Consider the following 18,469-nt stretch of genomic DNA (forward strand, 5'->3'; position numbering starts at 1 on the left):
TTATAAAGAAATTCGAGAGAAGCACTGTGCACCGAGGCAGACATTTGCAGGGTCAGAAAACGGCTGCAAACATTAAGAACCCAAACCCAAACCGAGCCCCCAAAGCACGCACACTTCATGATAAACTGCAGTGTCGTTCTCAGTTGTTCCTTATAAATAGACAGAAGTCGTTGTTGGCCATTTTAAATAAACGTATGATCAAAATAAAAAAAGCGCAACGTCTCTGAGTGTGGCTAGAAATCGTCCGGTTCCTGCTGTACAGACGATCAAACGGTTTGGCCGCTTCTTTCGTGCACATCTCCCTTAAGATAACACTTAAAAAAATGTGCTAAGGGTCATAGAAAATGCTTTTTACCTTAAAGGAATCTACTTTCCCCCCACCCCTCCCCACCCTGCAACAAAATAATCTTACAGGTGTCTTCAGCACAGTTTCTAAAACACTTAGTCAACTAGTACTTACACGGAGCCAACAGTTTATGTTTCATAATGTCTTGTTCGCACTGTAAAACCGTATTTGCACATCTGGGGCGGAGCTGGTCCCTGCCCTATGCATCTGGGGGCGGGTTTCTGCTGCAGAGTGATCCGTCCAGGGGCGGCTCACGCGACTTTGGGCTGGGGCCAGACGTCCCGACGTGGGGTACGGTGGCAGGGAGAGGAGCAGGGTCCACAGTAACCCTGGAGCAAGCAGGTCAGGGGGCGGAAGGTTCCTGCAGGTTCTTTGGGCTGGCGGCGGGCGGTGCGCTGCCTCTGCAGAGTCTGGTGGGAGGTTGAGGAAGAGACTCAGCCCGGGGCCGTGGTCGTGTCACTGCTCTCTCTTCTCCGGCACCCTGCTTCCTGCCAAGGCCTCTTTTCTGCTGTCAGCCCTTCAGGCTCTGAGCAGTGCCCTTCCAGCAAGCCTCAGGGAGGAGAGGGAGGTGGGCTTAGGTGAGGTAGAGCGATTTATCCCTGGGGAGGAGGCTGGGGGAGAAAGGAGAGGCTGTCAGAGTGGATGTGACACCTCCACCCCGCCCCAGGCGCCCCCCTGGCCCTCAAGGGCCTGGACACAAGGCCCAGGGCACATCAGGACACCTGCTCCCTGGCCCTTCACGCCCTCCCTGGATTCGGCTGCCCCTCTGAGGATGAATGAGGGTCTGTCCTGGCCCCTCCCTGACTACCCACTGGACAGAACCGAACACCCCTCCTGGAATCCTGGCAGGGGACCACCTGGTCCTCAGCGGATACAAAAAGCTCAAACCTCAAAAGGAGACCAAGTCTGTGCTGTGACTGGGGCCCAGAGCTCCCATGGAATCAGGCTGAAGCCAGTCTCCAGCTGAGGCCACGCTCTCGCTAAGCTCCCTCCCTGCCCTGGTCTGCTTCCCTCCCCCACCCCGTCTCCTGCAGGTTCTCCCTGAACATGTATACATCGTCGAGGACACCCAAATCCCTGCCTCAAGCTCTGCTTCTGAGGAAGCTGACTGAAGACAGATGGCTTAGCTATGAATGCCATGTCATGCACTTGTGAAAAAGAACAGGATGGAAGGAAAACCAGCAAGAGTGAAGACAGGCCTTAGTTTCCCCTGCAGGCCTGGCAGCAGACCAGCTGAGTCCCTCTGGGGCCTTGTTTTGGTCCTCTCCTGAAGACGACGGGCACCCGGTGGCCAAGAGAACCTCCTGCAGGGCTGACAGTGACCTGCGGTGTCCCCCTTGTCTTTTCCCACCCTGTCATCCCGTCCTCACGCTCCACGTGTAGGCAGGACAAGGGCAGCACCAAGGGCGGGCGAGTGGGGTGAGGGCCGACCTGCAAGTGCTGATGCCACACTCCCCGCTGGGGTAACTGCTGTCCCAGTCTCCGCTGCTCGTGGGGTTGGATGGGCCAGGGGAGCGGGATCCGGAACCACTGGGGAACTCAGAGATGTGAGGGAAGTCCTGCCGAGGTGGGGAGGAGGCGGTGAGCAAAGGAGAGAGAATGGGGTGCATCTCAGGCAGCAAGAGGGGACGGGGGTGTGTTCACAGAGACACCTCCCCGGCTTATAAGAAATCTCCGCTCTGCCTCTCTGCCTGGAACGCTTCTTTCTTTTCCCTAGTAGAGCACGTTCTGGAAAATTCAACCCTTGTCTTAGCTACATGGGGGGGAGGGGGTGACAGACTTTCTTTTCCTGGACCTCAGTTTCCCACTCTGTAAAATGGATTTCTTGGGCTGAGTGACCTCCCAGGGCCAAGCAAGCCTTGTAATTACCAGTGTCTGTGGAGCAATTCGGGGGATCTGGCTTCAAAGGCTTTGGGGAGAGCCAGGAGCTAGGGTTGATCTAGCAGAAGCCACAGTGGTCTCAACCCCTCCAGCCAGAGAGCAGAAATGGACAGAGGCTGAGGGAGGAGGGTCTGAGGTACCCTAAGAATCTGAAGAATCTGTCTGGCTACTTGCCAACTGTTCTCCGCAGCCAGAGCATCTCACGCAAGGTGTACTCGCCCCATTTCACAGTTGCAGTAACTGAGGCTCAGAGAGGTAAGGTGCTAAGGCTGAGGTCACACAGCCGGTGAGTGGCAGGGCCAGTATTTGGAATCCCAAGCTGCCTCCCCTTTCTGCAAGGGGTCCCCGAGGGGCATGTTCTCACTGGACCCTGCTTACCTGTGGCCCTGGAGGTGAGGGGCTCACGGCCAACTGCACCTGGAGTGCCATGGGAGCGGGCAGGATGGGAGGCTGGGGGGCTGGGGACATGCTGACAGGTGGGCTGAGGAGGGTGCCCTGGGTGTGGGGCGGCAGTGGCAGTTGCTGGTGCAGGGGGCTGCTGAGAGGGAAGGAGGGGGGCGGTGGCGGGGATGCACTGAGGCCTGGCAGCAGCGACTTGGAGCCCAGTGTCCGGGCAAGGCTGGCGGGGGAGGCCCCGCTGCGGAAGGCCTGCAGGTCGGATGGCGTCAGGAAGGAGGCCAGGCCTGGCATGGCGTACATGGGCTGCTTGGGTGGGAGCATTTTGGCCGGTGGGTTCGCCTGAGTGTTCTTCGTCTCACCCTGGTCGGGGGAGCTCTGGAAGGAGACAGACACCAGTCACTCTGGAGAAGGTGCATAAGCCACAACTTGGGCCACGAGGTTGTGTGGTTTTGTCACCCACTGGCGTGGCTCCTGGATGGCCCTCAGGCCCCTGGGGAAAGAGCTGGGGACTCACCAGAGATAATCCAGGGTCGAGCACACTTGGCTCTGACCATCCAACCACCCCTGCTTTAATCCCTGGGGCCTCCCCTGCCCACGGGAGAACCCATGCTTCTCAGCCTGGCCCGAGGGGCCAGCATCGTCCAGCTGGGCTACCCTCTACTTAGGCTTCTCCCCAGCCTCTGCGCCTCAGTGTGGGCCGTTCCCTTGATTTGGGACACCCTCTTCGCTTGGCCCTTTATGGCCTAACCCAGAAGCCATGTCCTCTGTAGCAGCTTCCAGACCACCCGCTGCCCCCCGTGGACCACACAACCACTGCCAGTGCTGAGCCTCCTGCAGTGCTGGGGCTGAGGAATGAGGCAGAGGGCGCAGGACGGGAGGAAAGGCCACATCTGAAGACTGGCAAAACTGGGTCTCAATACCGGTACAGCCACCTAACAAGCTGGCTACTCACAGGCAGGTCGCTTAACTCCACTGTGTAACGGGTCCTTCTTGGAAGAATTAAATGAGATGCACGTACACTATGCATGTAAAGCACGAGCTTGGCACAGAGGCGGTGCACTGGAGAAGGGACCACACTGGTCTTATCCATCCCTCCCAAGACCTATGGTGTTGACCATTCCCGCCTTGGTTCTTGCTCTAACCCTCAAGTGGCCCCATTCTTATCAGGGCTGGGCCTAGGGATCCCAGGTGTTACCTTGGAGACAAGGCTGGCCCTGTAGGCTGCCAGAGCCTTCAGATACTCCTTCTTCGCTGCTTCGGTCTTCCTCTTGTAGGCCTGAAAGATCCAAGATGTGGGCAGTATCGAGGAGAGGTCAGGTGGTCAGCCTGAGCTCACAGGGCTGGTAACTGGCATTTACCTCGGAGCTAGCTCTGCTCCTATTCTCCCTGCAGGCCCCTGAGAGGAGGCCACGGGCCTCTGGTCAGCGGATAAGAAAGCTCTGGCCTGGACCCCAGACTTTTAAGAGTTGGAGGCCAAGATGGATGAAGATGCCTGTTCTCATTTAACAGATGAGGAAGCAGAGGTCCAGTTTTTTTCTCCACTTAACCAAGTGGCTAGTGAACGCAGCTGCAAAACAGCCAGATCAGAAGGGTCCTACCTCCCCAGCTTACAGATGGGCAGACTGAGCCTAGCAAAGACCTCTGCAGGAGCCTCTAGTTCCAGAGGCTGGGCCTGGTTCCAGACCTTCCAAGTCTGACCTCAGAGGCTTGAGGGATGGCCCAGAAAGGGACGGAGGCTCACCTGCTTCTGCTCCTCTCCCAAGCTGTCCCACATGGAGGCCACGATTTTGGACACATCCCCGAAGGTTGCACTGGGGTTCTGTCCCTTGATGGCGGCCTGAGTGTCTCTGAAGAAAAGCGCGTAGGCCGACACAGGCTTCTGCGGCTCATTGGGGTCCTTCTTCTTCTTCTTCTTTGGGTTCTTGGCCTTTCTGCCGGGGTCGGCGGAGGGTCTCTTTTCCCCCGACATCTGCCCGGGTGAGAGGAGTCAGAAATCAGAGAAGTCCGGGACCTCCTGCCAAAGGGGACCTGACCCAGCCTCAGGCAGAGCTGGACTTTCCTCAGCTTTTCCCTGCTTGCCCAGCCCTGCTTATACACAGGCAGCACCTGGGGGCTGGCCCCGCTCCTCCCGGGCTTGAACACACACACACACACACACACACACACACACACACACACACATGCATGCACACATGTCCTGGGTATGAGCCCTGGGTTTTTCTGTTTTCTTTCTTTGTCTTTTTTTTAAGTCTAGTACTGCATTTTTCATTTAACTCATCAATGAGAATCAGCATGATGGTAAAGTTGATTCAAAGAAATACAAGAGAAAGAAACTGGTCAATGCCCTGGAGAGCAATAAAGCTATCACCTCTGGGGCTTCTAGTCTTTTGTACTGGACAGAAGTCATTTGTGTCTCTACAGGGAAAAATTCATTTGCCTTGTAATCAGACGAAAATCGTTCACATCTTCATTGCTTTTCCCCCAAGTTAACATCTTCCTTTACAGAGTGTAAACCCCCTAATCAATAATGAAGGAGGAATCAAAACAAAGGCACAATCTCCCAGAGAATCAGGTAATTTTTGAGTCTGTTAGACGATGCTGTACTATGCCATTGAAAGAACGTGCAGTTATCCGTTTTTGGACTATTTCCAAGTTTTGGATAGATATATTTTTCTTAACAGCTCTCCCCTCCTGTGATCACAAATAATCCCCAAAGATTACCCTTGATTACATAAGATCAGTCTCTTCCACCACATTTCAGCTGTGTGATTTGGGCCCAGTGGCTTAGTCCCCCTGACCTCCTTTGAAGTTTTGGATGGAGTGAGGTTAATGGAACTGTCGCCAGGTGTGGCCTCACCCTGGACACCTGGCCTCTGATGCTGTCAGACGCCAGGACCACCATACTGCGAGCACCTCACTTAGGGCTTCCAGGATGCGGAGCGGGTGGGAATATCCCCCCACAGACTAGGACTCCCAGGCCACCCAGGGACCAGGGATGTTGCTCAAAGGCCCTGGATCCTGCCGTGGAGACCATGGCTCTATGCACCAAGGAAATGAAAGTGACACCATGAGCTGATAAGGAAATTGTGGGCCAGTGGATAAGACTCAGGCCTGCACATCTGAGGGATGGGGAGGGGCAGTCTGTAGCCACGTTGGTTCTGTTCCTGAGTGTTTCTCTGCAGCCACTCACCTCCCCAAGCCTTAGTTCTGTCAGCACCGTGGCAAGGCTCTGACAGGATAGGAGATGCGGACGGATGCGCCTTGTAATTGATGGAGAGCTGAGCAGATGAGGCACTGCAGGCGGTTAAGGGCACATACGCTGGAGCCAGATTGCAACCACCTTGGTTTAAATCCTGGTTCTATGACACTTGATACGTTACTTAACCTCTCTGTGCCTCAGTTTCCCCATCTGCCAATCGAAGATGATAAAGGCACCTACCACATAGGGTTGCGATGAAGATTACGTGGATTAATTCCTGTCGTGTCCTTAGAATACTGTCTGGCCCGTGAAAGTGTTTTAGAAGGGTTTGTTAAATAAAAAGAAAATAAAATTAAAACCTCCCCTGCCTGGACTACAATAGAGACCAAGTTATCCTGAGGATGTAGCTGGACCAGGATCCAGAGGTGCCCACCCCAGCCTGGAGGTCAGGGTACCTGCAGGATGGCATGGGTGCCACGGTTACTGCCCAAGGCCTCTGCAGGGCCGCCACGTGGAAAGGGGTGAGAGGCCCTTATGAAGAAGAAAGGGAGGGAGGCGTTGTGGAATCAAGCCTGGATTCTGCCGGCGACTCATTGGGAGATTCCGGGCATGCACATCCACCCCTGGCCTTTTGGGGCCTCTGTTTTCGTAAAAACAAGATGCTCTTCGACAGGGAGGGAGATCTAGAGTCAGTGCAAAGAAAGGATGGGAGCCTGGACACATGGTGAGTTCTCATCCCTGACGTGTTCTTGAAGAGGCAGCACCACCCCTGGTTCCAGGGATACAGGGTGGGCCACGCCCCCAAGGGGGGGGAGTCATTTTTAGTGCTCCATCCTGCAGTGCTGCCCAGAGCACTGCTGGACCACGCATCTTTGTGGTCCTCCAAAGTGGGCCAAAAAGGCCAAAATGGTCATAAGACATGGCCCTGAGGATCTTGCCAATGCCAGCAATGCCACTGAAACGACCCATTGGCTATTCAGGAATAAGACAACACCACGTTTATCCAGAATTTTCCTCCTTTCTTTTTTTTTCCAGCAAAGGGTAGAGTTATACTCTTCTAGTCTTTTCTAGAAGTAGGTAATGACCATTTCCATGCAGGGCCTGTCCCCTTGCTGACAGGAGGGCATCTTAAGCCTTTGCATCTCCATCCCTACGTACCTTGAAATGCGCTTCCGACTCCTCCTCCTGAGTTGAACTGGAGGGAGACGGGGTCGCCGACTTGCTCCCTGGGGGTGACGGGGAGCTGTGGGCGATGCCACTCCGGACGCCCATCTGAGAAATGAGCTGGGACTGGCTGAGGGCGCTCATGTGGCTGGCCAGCATCGCCGGGCGGCCCAGCAGGGGCCCTGGTCGGCCCGAGTCATAGGCAGCAACCTCTGAGTGGACCATCTCCTGGATCTGAGAGAAGAGGAGATTGCATGTTGAGTTCGAAGGGACCAGCACATCTGCATGTGTATGTACCAGACTCAGAGGAGGGGGTCCCCTCTGAGCTGTGGCTTCCCCATGGATCGCCCACAGGTGAGGGTCCATTCTATTCCGACCCCTGCACAATTAGATGCACCTCTGGGGGGGGCCATTCTGTCGATAGTCACCCTGGACAGAGAGTCAGCATCTCAGCCCTTGCTAGAGAGCCTAGTCCAGCTGTGAAGAGATCATTTTATGATACTGGGTTTTCCTTCCTGGAACACGGTGTATCTTTGCATTTATTCACTATGCAGCGTGATAGCAAAGAGCATAGACGTTGGAAGCCGAATGCATTTTGAATCCTGGTTCTGCTGCTTATACGCTGGGTGACTTTGGCCAAGTTACTTAACCTCTTTGTGCCTCAGTTTCTTCACCTGAAAAATTTGGATAATGATTAAACTTACCTTCTAGGGTTGTTAAGGATTAAATCTGCCTGGCACATAGTCAGCCCTATCTTGTACGAGGGTTTGTTAAATACATAGAATAAATCAATCCCTTAATAAAGTTTGCACATTTTCCCCCCACAGGTCAGTCGTTTCCTTATTATCTATTCACCATGATATTTTCTAACTGGTTATTTTTAGAATATAAAGCAAGCTACTAATTTTTATATACAGGCATTTCTCATAGTAAACATTTAGAATAGTGTACGCTTTTTGCCTAAAAATTACACACACACACACGCTGTTCAGTGAGGCATGCCAATTTGCATAGTCTTACAATTATTTTTATTTCCTCTGAATTTGTGGTTAAATTCTAATTTTATTTATTTATTTATTTATTGCGGTACGCGGGCCTCTCACTGTTGTGGCCTCTCCCGCTGCGGAGCACAGGCTCCGGACGCGCAGGCTCAGCGGCCATGGCTCACGGGCCCAGCCGCTCCGCGGCACGTGGGATCTTCCCGGACGCGGCATGCACCCATGTCCCCTGCATCGGCAGGCGGACTCTCAACCACTGTGCCACCAGGGAAGCCCTAAATTCTAACTTTTAATATCCAGTATCTGTGTTTTCCTTTACTTGTTCTTCGTTAGGGAGCCTCATCCGTTTTCTATTTTATTTTGTGGGATTTTTTTTCCTCCTCAAAAGAATCAAATTTCAAATTTGTTTATCAAGTCTACTCCTCCGTTTTCTAATTCTTTAATATCTAATTTTATCTTTATTCATCTCTTCCTCTGATTTTTACATATTTATTAGTGTTGCTTCCCCCTCAATTTTGGGTCGCATTTTCAATTCAGTATTTTCATTTTCAATGTTTAGAAGTAGGTTTCATGCTATGAATTTTCCTCTGAACATGACCTTAACGTTTCTCAGACTTCATCACGTGAGATTTTCATTATTGTTCTTTTTGATGTATTTACTTTTAAATTTCAGTTTTAATTTCGTCTCATCCAATCGATGTTTAAGAAGAGTTCTGAAATTTTTTTTTTAATTTAATATAATTTTTAAAAAATTTTTGGCTGCGTTGTTTCTTCATTGCTGCGCACAGGCTTTATCTAGTCGCAGCGAGCGGGGTCTACTCTTCATTGCGGTGCGCGGGCTTCTCATTGCAGCGGCTTCTCTTGTTGCGAAGCATGGGCTCTAGGCGCGTGGCCTTCAGCAGTTGCAGCACCCGGGCTCAGTAATTGTGGCTCATGGGCTTAGTTGCTCTGCGGCATGTAGGATCCTCCCAGACCAGGGCTTGAACCTATGTCCCCCTGCACTGGCAGGCGGATTCTTAACCACTGTTAACCACTTCCCTGTGCCACCAGGGAAGTCCGAGTTCTGAAATTTCTGTGCCACCAGGGTAGTCCGAGTTCTGAAATTTCTAAGAGGTCAAAACTTTTTGTTGTTTCTTTTCCTTTTGCTCCTAATTTCTAGTAACAAACGTGATCTAAGAATATGATCTGTACTATTTGCACTTTTGAAAATTTATTCAGGTTTCCTTTAAGACCCACATATGTTTAAATTTTGTATATGTTTAAATTTTGTATATATTTCACAGTATTTAAGGGCAAAAGGGAGCTGTGTTTGCAGAGTAATATAATAGTGTGACATTTCTCTGTCTTATCAGTGGTGATTATATTATTTCGATTCCTTTGGTTTGTCAAAGTTGCCTACAACTTTCTGCTTCCATCAAAATCTCCCTTTAATGCTTAAAGTTTTTGTTTTGGGAATTTGATGTTGGTTTTTATTGCAAAAAGAAAACTGGCAATTATATCTTCATAACGGATTAAACTTTAGTATTATTATAAAGTGTCTAATTTTTGCCTTGAATTCAGTGGAGTCTGATATGAACACTGCTATCCTTGCCTGTAGATATATTTGTCTGAATTTGTTTGGCGTTTCTTCATTTCTGAGGAACTTTCTTTTTTACGTGTCAGTTTCCATTCTTTCGGGTTATCTTTGTCAAATGTTGGTTTTTTTGTGTGATGGTCAGCTTTAGAAAAAGAACTGAGTTGTTTCCCTTTTTCATTATGTCCTGGAAGAGTATAAATAACAAAGAAATGATTATTTTCCTTAGAGAACTGAAAGAGTTTAGACATAAAAACATCTGAGGCCCAGGGCTTTTTGAAAGATTGATTTTCACAATATTTGCTATGGCTAATAGGTCTATTTTAGTTTCCACATTCTCTTGAGTTAGTTTGGTTTTATAGATATATATATATATATATATATACACACACACATATATTTAGAAAATTGTATACTTCATCCAGATTTTAATACCAGTAGCATAAAATTAGGATAACATTACCATATTTTTAACCTACTCTATGGTTTTAAATCCCCATTCTCAATTGTAATACTGTGAATGCATGTTGCTTTTTAAAATTTTCCTTCTCAAAATTTATATATTTTGAACTGTCCAAAGAACCAGTTCTTATATTTAAACAAATCTATTTGACAACTTTTCTGATCATTATTAAATTTTGCTTTTCTCTCTATGAATAGTAACTTCGGGTATCATGTTGCTTTTTATCTAGCTTTTCAAATTAAACAATTTACTTATTTTCACATTTTCTTTTTTAATAATAGAAGTAGCTAGGGCAGGGGTTCAAACAGGGACACTTTTGCCATGTAGGAGATGTTTTTGGTTTTTAACTGGGTGAGGGGGGTGCTGCTACTGGTGTCTAGTGGGTCGAGGGGCCAGGGATTCTGCTCAACACCCTATAAAGCACAGAATGCTCCCCAACAAGAGTGATGTACCCCAAATGTCAACAGTGCTGAGGGCGAGAAGTCCAGCTCTGTAACCATGATGTTTTCCCCCTGAGGAGGACTCTAGCTGAATCATAGAAATATTTTAAAAATATTCTACAACTGAAGATCTGATTTTCCTTTTTACCCTAAAATTATTTGGAAAAGAGTCTTTATTAATGTAGCCTTTTGTGACTGTGGCCAGGGAACATAACACCTAGGATTTTATCTTTGTGGTACTGAAGTTTTCATTATGGCTTAAGATAGGATCAATTTTTGTAAAACTTTCATGTGCCTCTGAGATAATGTTTACTCGGTAACATACATGTTTCTCTATGTGTCTATTCAATAAACTGTTTTGACTACTTTAGCTGTGAAATCTCGAGAAAAATGAGTTTAAGCCTCCTACTACTACTGTGTTCCTATCAGCTTCGCTATAGAATTTAAACCGGTTTTCTTTATATTGATGTAGTTATTCATTATATATGTCCCAGAATGCTATATTTTCACACGGCTTCTCCTTGTTAATTTTTTTAAAAGTATGTTTGCCTCAACTAATGTTTCTATCTTAAATCCTACTTTATCTGTGGCAATTATCACTTTCTTGATTTTTCCACTGTTTCATTTACTATACTTCAATAAAAATTTTTTTTAAAAACCACAGTGAGGTATCACCTCACATCTGTTAGAATGGATATTATCAAAAACACAAGAGATTACAAATGTTAGCAAGGGTGTGAGAAAAGGGAACCTTTGTATACTGCTAGTGGGAATATAAATTGGTGTAGCCACTATGGAAAACAGTATGGAGGTTCCTCAAAAACTTAAAACTAGACTACCATATGATCCAGCAATCTCATCCCTGGGTATATATCCAGAAGAAATGAAATCACTACTTCGAAGAGATATCTGTACCCCATGTTTACTGCAGCAACATTCATAATAGCCAAGACGGGGAAACAACGTAAATGTCCGTGAACAGATGAAGGGATAAAGAAAATACGGTACATTTTACAATGTTATTCAGCCATAGAAAAGAAGGAAACACTGCCTTTTGTGGCAGTGTGGACGGACCTTGAGAGCATTAGGCTAAGTGAGATGAGTGAGACAGAGAAAGGCAAATACTTTATATTCTCACTCATATGTGGGTTCTAAAAAAGCTGAACTCAAATTGAGAGTACAGTGGTGGTCGCCAGGGCCAGGGGGTTGGGGGAAATGGGTGAAGGTGGTCAAAGGGTACAAACTTCCAGCTGTATGATGAATAAATTCTAGGGATCTAATATACAGCATGGTGACAATAATCACCAATACTATATTATATAATTAAAAGTTGTTAAAAGAGTAGATCTTAAAAGTTACCACCACATACACACTTATTATGGTAATTATTTCACAGTATATACATGCATCAAATCATCACGTTGCATACCTTAAACTTAAATATGTTAAATCTCAATAATACCTCAATAAAGCTGGAAAAATTTTTGAACACTTTGAACAAAAGGTAGATTTTAAAATCTATTCTCTAAACATCCTTTTCTATTCCAACATGTACACAGTCCTTTTTCCATGAATCTTAAAGAAGGATCTGACATTATTTCTTCAAGGGCAAATTGGCCTTGGGGCTCTGTGTTTAGGGCTTGGTTTTTGTTTCTTTTTTTTTTCCTTCCCAGCTGCCTGTTTTAGAATTCTTCAGTCAGGTATACCTGAACTCAGTAATTTAATATAGGGCCAACACTTGATAATGGCAGATTTTGAATTTTTGCAAATCTGCTAAGTCTGAAATGCTCCCAAAGTTGTTCTAATTTGCACTGCCCTGTTTACTAGAGAAGTCAAACATTTTTTCATTCGTTTCCTGGCCATTTGGGTTTCTGTTTATACTGCTGGTGGGAGTGTAAACTAGTAAGATACACATATTAGGAAGAAATCTGATAATCCATATCCCATAACCTAGCAATTCTATACCAAGATATTTACTGTAAAGAACTTTCCCACATGCACAAGAAGACATATATACTGCAGGAAACTTTAAAGACGCTGAAATGGGCAAATGAATGTTCTTTCAATGGGTGTTGGCTAGTCGACCTCAGGGTTATCTGTTTCTATAGAAATGTGTGCCTTTGTCTTTGACTAGGCTATCTGACAACTTTGTAAGCTGTACAAAAATGGTATTAGTGCAACTTATTGTTTTATCATTAAGTTTTTTTAAATTGTGGTAAAATACACATAAGATAGGATTTACCATCTTAACCATTTTAAAGTGTTCCACATTGTTGTGCTACCGTCACTACCATCCACCTCCAGAGCTCTTCTCATCTTGTAGAACTGAGACTTTGTATCTAGTAAACCATAGCTTCCTGTTGCTTCCTCCCTGCAGCCCCTGGCAACCGCTATTTTACTACTATGAAATTTGACTATTCTATGAATCTGACTGCTTTAGGTACCTCCTGAAGTGGAATCATACGGTATTTTTTCTTTTGTGTCTGGCTTATTTCACTTAGCATAATGTCCTTAATGTTCCTCCACGTTGTAGCATGTATCAGAATTTCCTTCCTTTTAAAGGCTGAATAAAATTTCATTGTATGCATATAATGCATTTTGTTTATCCATTCATCTATTGATGGACACTTGGGTTGCTTCCATATTTTGGCTATTGTGAATAATGCTGCTATGAACACAGATGTACAGAGATCTCTTCAAGACCCTGCTATCAACTCTTTTGGATATATACCCAGAAATAGAATTGCTGGATCATATAGTAATTCTATTTTTAATTTTTGAGGAGCTGCCATATTGTTATCCATAGGGTCTACGCCATTTTATATTCACACCAACAGTGCACAATTTCTCCACATCCTTGCCAACTCTTGTTTTCTCTCTCTCTCTCTTTTTTTTTTTTTTGGATAGTAACCATCCTAATGGCTGTGAGGTGGAATGCAAATGATTCTTATCCATAAAAATGCAAAAAATGTTTTCTGGTAGAGGTACAAGCTGATCGCATCCTGTAGAAAAGAAGAACCCGAACATTGTATTCTTGCTCTATAGATATCAACCAGTTTTGCATTTATAAGAAAATTTATTTCAGCATTCTTTTTTTTTTTTTTTTTTTTTTTTTTGTGTGTGTGTGTGTTACGCGGGCCTTTCACTTTGTGGCCTCTCCCGTGCTCCGGACACGCAGGCTCAGCGGCCATGGCTCACGGGCCCAGCCGCTCCGCGGCATGTGGGATCTTCCCGGACCGGGACACGAACCCATGTCCCCTGCATCGGCAGGCAGACTCTCAACCACTAGGCCACCAGGGAAGCCCTATTTCAGCATTCTTGATTGCCTGTATATGTACCTATTCATCAGATTGTTCTTTGAGCTGATTATAATATCTTACTGGCTTCCTCATTAGTGAATGAATTAAATAAATTGACATGTTTTCATTTTATATATTTATATGAAAGTCATATTACCTTTCAAAAATTATATACTACAACAATGATCATTACAGCACTTTTTTTTTAACTCCAGAAAAACTGGGAATAATCTAAATGTTTGCCAGTTGGGAAATGGTGGTAATCTGTGATCTATTCACAGAATGGAATTCTGTACAGAGTTGAAGTGAATGGCCTGGAGCCACACCTACCAATGAGGATGAACTCAAAACAATAATGAGTAAAGAGTTTCAGAAGGATACATACAGTAGAATACCTTTATGTACATGTTCAAAACATAAAACATTACTATAAAGTGTTTAAGGCCATATAGAAATGCAGTAAAATCATAAAACACCTATTACAGCCCCTTCCTCTGTCGTGCAGGCGTGCCCTGGGGCTCCCCAAGTCTCTGGCTGAGGTCACATCCTTGCTCAACTCCTTCCTCTGTGGACTCTGATTCCTTCTCCTTCGATAAACAGCATTCACAAGAATCCTCGTCTCAGGCTCTGCTTCCAGGAGCCTCACCTAAGTCTCTCTCCATCAGGTCAATGGGTCTCCCCTCTCCGTGGGCTGCACCCCATAAGCATCAAATCATGTTCACTTCTCTCCCATCTTTACGTGAAAAGCTCCCTTAGTTCCAAGTCTCCTAAAAACTGCTGTCCCAACTTTCTCCCCTGCACAGCCAATCTTCTGCAGAGAACTATCTATTCTCACTGTCACTAGGACCTCCCCTCCCATCGGCAACTCATTTGGCATGTACCCTCCTTACTACGTATACCACTTAAACATCTTCATCATCCTCACCACCATCTTCATCAGTAGGAAGAGGAGGGGAAAGTTTTATTAAGCATTTACTATGTGCCAGAAGCACTGCTAAGCTTTTCCATATATGGCCCATTTAATCACCACAGCTACCATACCAGGTGGGTAATATAGTCATCCTCAGCTGAGGAAGCCAAGGCTCAGAGAGGTTCAGAGACTTGTCCATGATCGCACAGCTACTGCCGGTGGAGCTGGATTTCTACAGACCGTCATACTTCCTCACTAAGCTATGATGCCTTCCCCAAGACACCCCTTAGTCCTTGACTCCAAGAATTGCTGCCTTGCTTGACAGCCCTCTTCCCTCCAGGGCCTGACTCCTGGCTGTCCAGCTACCTCACTAGTCACTCCTTCTTGGTCTTCTCCAGCCCACTCCTTCAACGCTGGCATTCCTCCAGCTCCATCCGACTTTCCCTCCTGTCTTCCATGCCCCCTGGGTGAGTCGTGGTTTCTGCATGGATGCCTGCAAATAGGGGGCACCCCCCAGAGATGATTCCAAATTCCCATATCCCACCTAAGAAAGTGTTTTGTTGAAAGCCAATTTCAGGCTTTGAAAGAAAAAAGGTGAGCTCACCGGAGCAGTACACAGAAGTGGTCAGACGTCAATCCCTCCACACATTCCAGAATTCTCTACCAGTTCACAGGGCCCCTTCCCCAATCACAGTCCACCCTGCTCTGCCCAACACTTTTGGTAACCATTGCCTTTTCTCCGAATGAGCTATAGCAGGTGCTGGGAGGGGTCAGCCCGCTTGCCCCTGGCCTACTTTGGGGGTCCCCCCGACACCACCAGTCCAAGGGTTATCGCCCCTGTTGCTGGTTTCCTGCATCTCCCTGCCTGACAGCATTCTCTGTCCAAGGAGGCTGGAAGTGCTGAGCCCTAGAAGTGACCCTCAATCTCTGAGGGGCTGCAGTTTGTGGATAAAACCCCGGCTTCCCCTCCCCTCAAGAGGACGATTCTGAGTCTCATTCCATACGCCTCTTGGAGGGTCCACAACAGGATTCCAGTTGGTCCAGGTGGTCACAGCTCATCACCCTGCCCTTTACTGGCTTTCTTCCCTTCTTCCTTCCCAGAACATCCTGGGATCACCCCTCAACAAACTACTTGCCCCAAAACCTTTGTGTCAGAGTATGCTTTAAGGGGGATCCCAATTTAAGACACCAGCCCTCCTCTCGGCCCCCAGCATGGCTTCCTCAAGCCCAGGTGCTCTGCTGGCCACCACAGTGACCCTTCAGGAACATAATATGTCTCCTCCCTCCTCAGAAGCTTTTAATAGCTCCCCCATGACCCACTAGCCCAGTCCTGGCCTTGTAGGAGCCCACAGAGATCTGCACCATCTCTTTCCTGCTGACCTCTCCAGATCCTTCCCAGAGCTTCCCAGGACATGTGGGCTTCGAGCTGGAATGGATAGTTTCCCCTGTGGCTCACTGGTCCTTTCATCATCTTCAAGCTTACCTGAAATGCCACCTCCTCAAAGAAGCCTTCCCTGACCTCTCCTCCCTCTTTTGGCCATGCCCTTTACCTGGGCCTTCCCCTGGGCTCACCCTGGTGGGTACGGAGAATCTGCTTATGTGCAGAGATATATAATGTGCTTCCCCAGCCCCAGGCAGGTGGCCCAGCCCGCAGCTGGCACTTATGAGATGTCTGGTAACCAAATGAACCAAGCCTCCTACTTCTCTCATGGAAACATATGGTCACCTCCAGGAGCCTCTCCAGGAAGGATGAAACAGAGGAAATAGTAAGGGTGTCGCTGTGAACATAATTAGGTTCGCCTGGCTTAATAGATTCTCAGGGCTGCACACAAAGGTGTTTTTCTGCAGAGCATCATTTGCATTCTCTATGGAGAGTACCCCAGGTGCTGAGAGCAGCCCCACGCTGCAAGGAGAGAACAAGAAATCACACCCGTCTCCTTCCCACTTTCTGCTGATTCACAGAACGCACACCCGCCCTGCTTCCTCTGAGGCAGGGACAAGGTGTCATTCAACACAGCCTCACGCTCTGCCCAGGGAATTGGAACTTTTTTTTCTGGAGGCAACAGCGGCTCTGCTCAATTCTCTCATTGAAGCCTCTGCCTCAGTTCCAGAGGGTCCAGAAACTTCTCCTTAATTTTCGAGCACAATCAAACCACAAAGGAAAATTAACAAGCCACTGACCAGCATTTTACAATCCCTTCCATAGCCTCGGAGCAGCTCTTTCTAACAGATACTAATATTCCTGTTTTATAGAGGAATGGTAACCATAGTCATAGTGATACCATATACTTACTATCATGTTTAGTGAGTACGCACTATGTCCCAGGAGCTTCATGAACAAACCTTTGACATAAACACTCTTATCATCCCCACTTTATAATAAAGACACTGAAACTCAGAGAGGGTAATTGACTTCCCCAAGGTCACACAGCTAGGTAGTGGGAAAGTCAGAATTCTGGCTGTCTTCCAAGACTGAGATCTTTTTACTGCACCCACGGACCTTAACGGCTCTAATATAGGTGGAGGGTAATGAACCTGCTCTCACAGGACAGCTGTAAGGATCAAATGAAAAAATGTTGTAGAGAACCTGGCACACGGTAGGTGTTCAACAGGAGAGGTTTCCTTTCCTTCATGCCCTCATGGACTTGCTCAGGGTATAACCTTGAACTGGATCTCAAATGGGCTAAGAGGTCAAAAACAATGGAAGTTTCTGGATTATGAAAGAAATATGAGAGAAGCCAAGAGGGAGGCTCTGATGACAATAAAAATAATAGCACAAGGCCTGGCAAAGGGGTGGTGCTTCAAAGATATTTGTTAGATCAGGAGTTGGGAAACTTCTTCTGTAAAAGGCCAGATATTAAATATTGTAGGCTTTGCAGACCAGATGGTCTCTGTTGTAAGTACTAAATCCTGCCATTATAGCACAAAAAGCAGCAGTAGACAATATGTAAATGAATGGGGTGGCCATGTTCCAATAAAACTTTATTTATAAAAACAAGCAGAGGGCCAGGTTTGGCCAATCGATAGCCATGGATTGCCAACCCCTTGAATGTTGTTAAGTAAATAGAAATGGTGCTAGAAAAACTACCCTGTATTTGTCAGTTAACATCTGCCAGGCACTGACCTTCTGACTACATGTAATTCTCACCCAGTTGTGCGTGGGAGGAAGGTGTGTTTATCAGTAGCATGTTACCGATGAGGAAGCTGAGGCTCAGAAAAGTGCCCAAGGTCAGAAGTTGTAAGTGGTGGAGCTGGGATTCAAACCAAGGGCTGACTGGTTCCCAGGCCTGGGTCCTCAGGCACTACCCCACCCTCCTGCCCAGCCCTGCCCTAGGAAACAGCTGCTCGGTGTGCTGTCCTTGGGCACAACCCTGCCCTGGCCACCAGCTGGGCTCTTGCTCTGTCTGAGTCACATCACAGCCTCTCTTTCAAATCAGAAAGACCTGGACTGGCGACAGAGGCCTGGTAGTTGGCCATTGTCCTCTGACTCTGAGCTTCCATGGCTTGTCTTGAGCCTCTTCCTCATGTCCTCAACTGGGCCTCTGCCTCCAGCTGCCCTCAAGAGAACTACCTCTGTGGTCCTTTTACTTCTCGAGTCCTCCTCCTGTTATTCATTCAACAAACATTCTCTGAGGGCTTCTATGTCTGAGATCCTGGGAAGAAGCAGGACGAAAAAGCAGACTAAAAACACCCCATCTGGGGTGCACCGTCTGATGGCGAAGGCAGAGATGCAGCCACCCAGTTTTCTGTTTTTATAAATTTATTTATTTATTTAATTTTGGCTGTGTTGGGTCTTC

General features: G+C 47.2%; 1 protein-coding gene across 2 annotated transcripts in view; it reads right to left on the bottom strand.

The window, feature by feature from the left end:
- Positions 1–546: 546 nt before the first annotated feature.
- The window catches only part of TOX2 (TOX high mobility group box family member 2), a gene marked incomplete at its 5' end in the record, with an annotated part of 131,415 nt that continues 113,492 nt past the window's right edge, over positions 547–18,469 (bottom strand). The window contains 6 exons of one of the 2 annotated variants that reach the window (XM_079945392.1): positions 547–756; positions 1,778–1,905; positions 2,606–3,001; positions 3,822–3,902; positions 4,368–4,595; positions 6,984–7,223. In XM_079945392.1, coding sequence (XP_079801518.1) covers positions 690–756; positions 1,778–1,905; positions 2,606–3,001; positions 3,822–3,902; positions 4,368–4,595; positions 6,984–7,223 — 1,140 coding nt within the window. In that variant the 3' untranslated portion in view covers positions 547–689. Of the gene's footprint in view, positions 958–1,777; positions 1,906–2,605; positions 3,002–3,821; positions 3,903–4,367; positions 4,596–6,983; positions 7,224–18,469 lie in introns of both variants that reach the window. The other variant, XM_079945393.1, reaches the window with a different exon arrangement.

This window comes from Stenella coeruleoalba, assembly GCF_951394435.1.
Source record: "Stenella coeruleoalba genome assembly, chromosome: 15".
NCBI classification, from domain to species: Eukaryota; Metazoa; Chordata; class Mammalia; order Artiodactyla; family Delphinidae; genus Stenella; species Stenella coeruleoalba.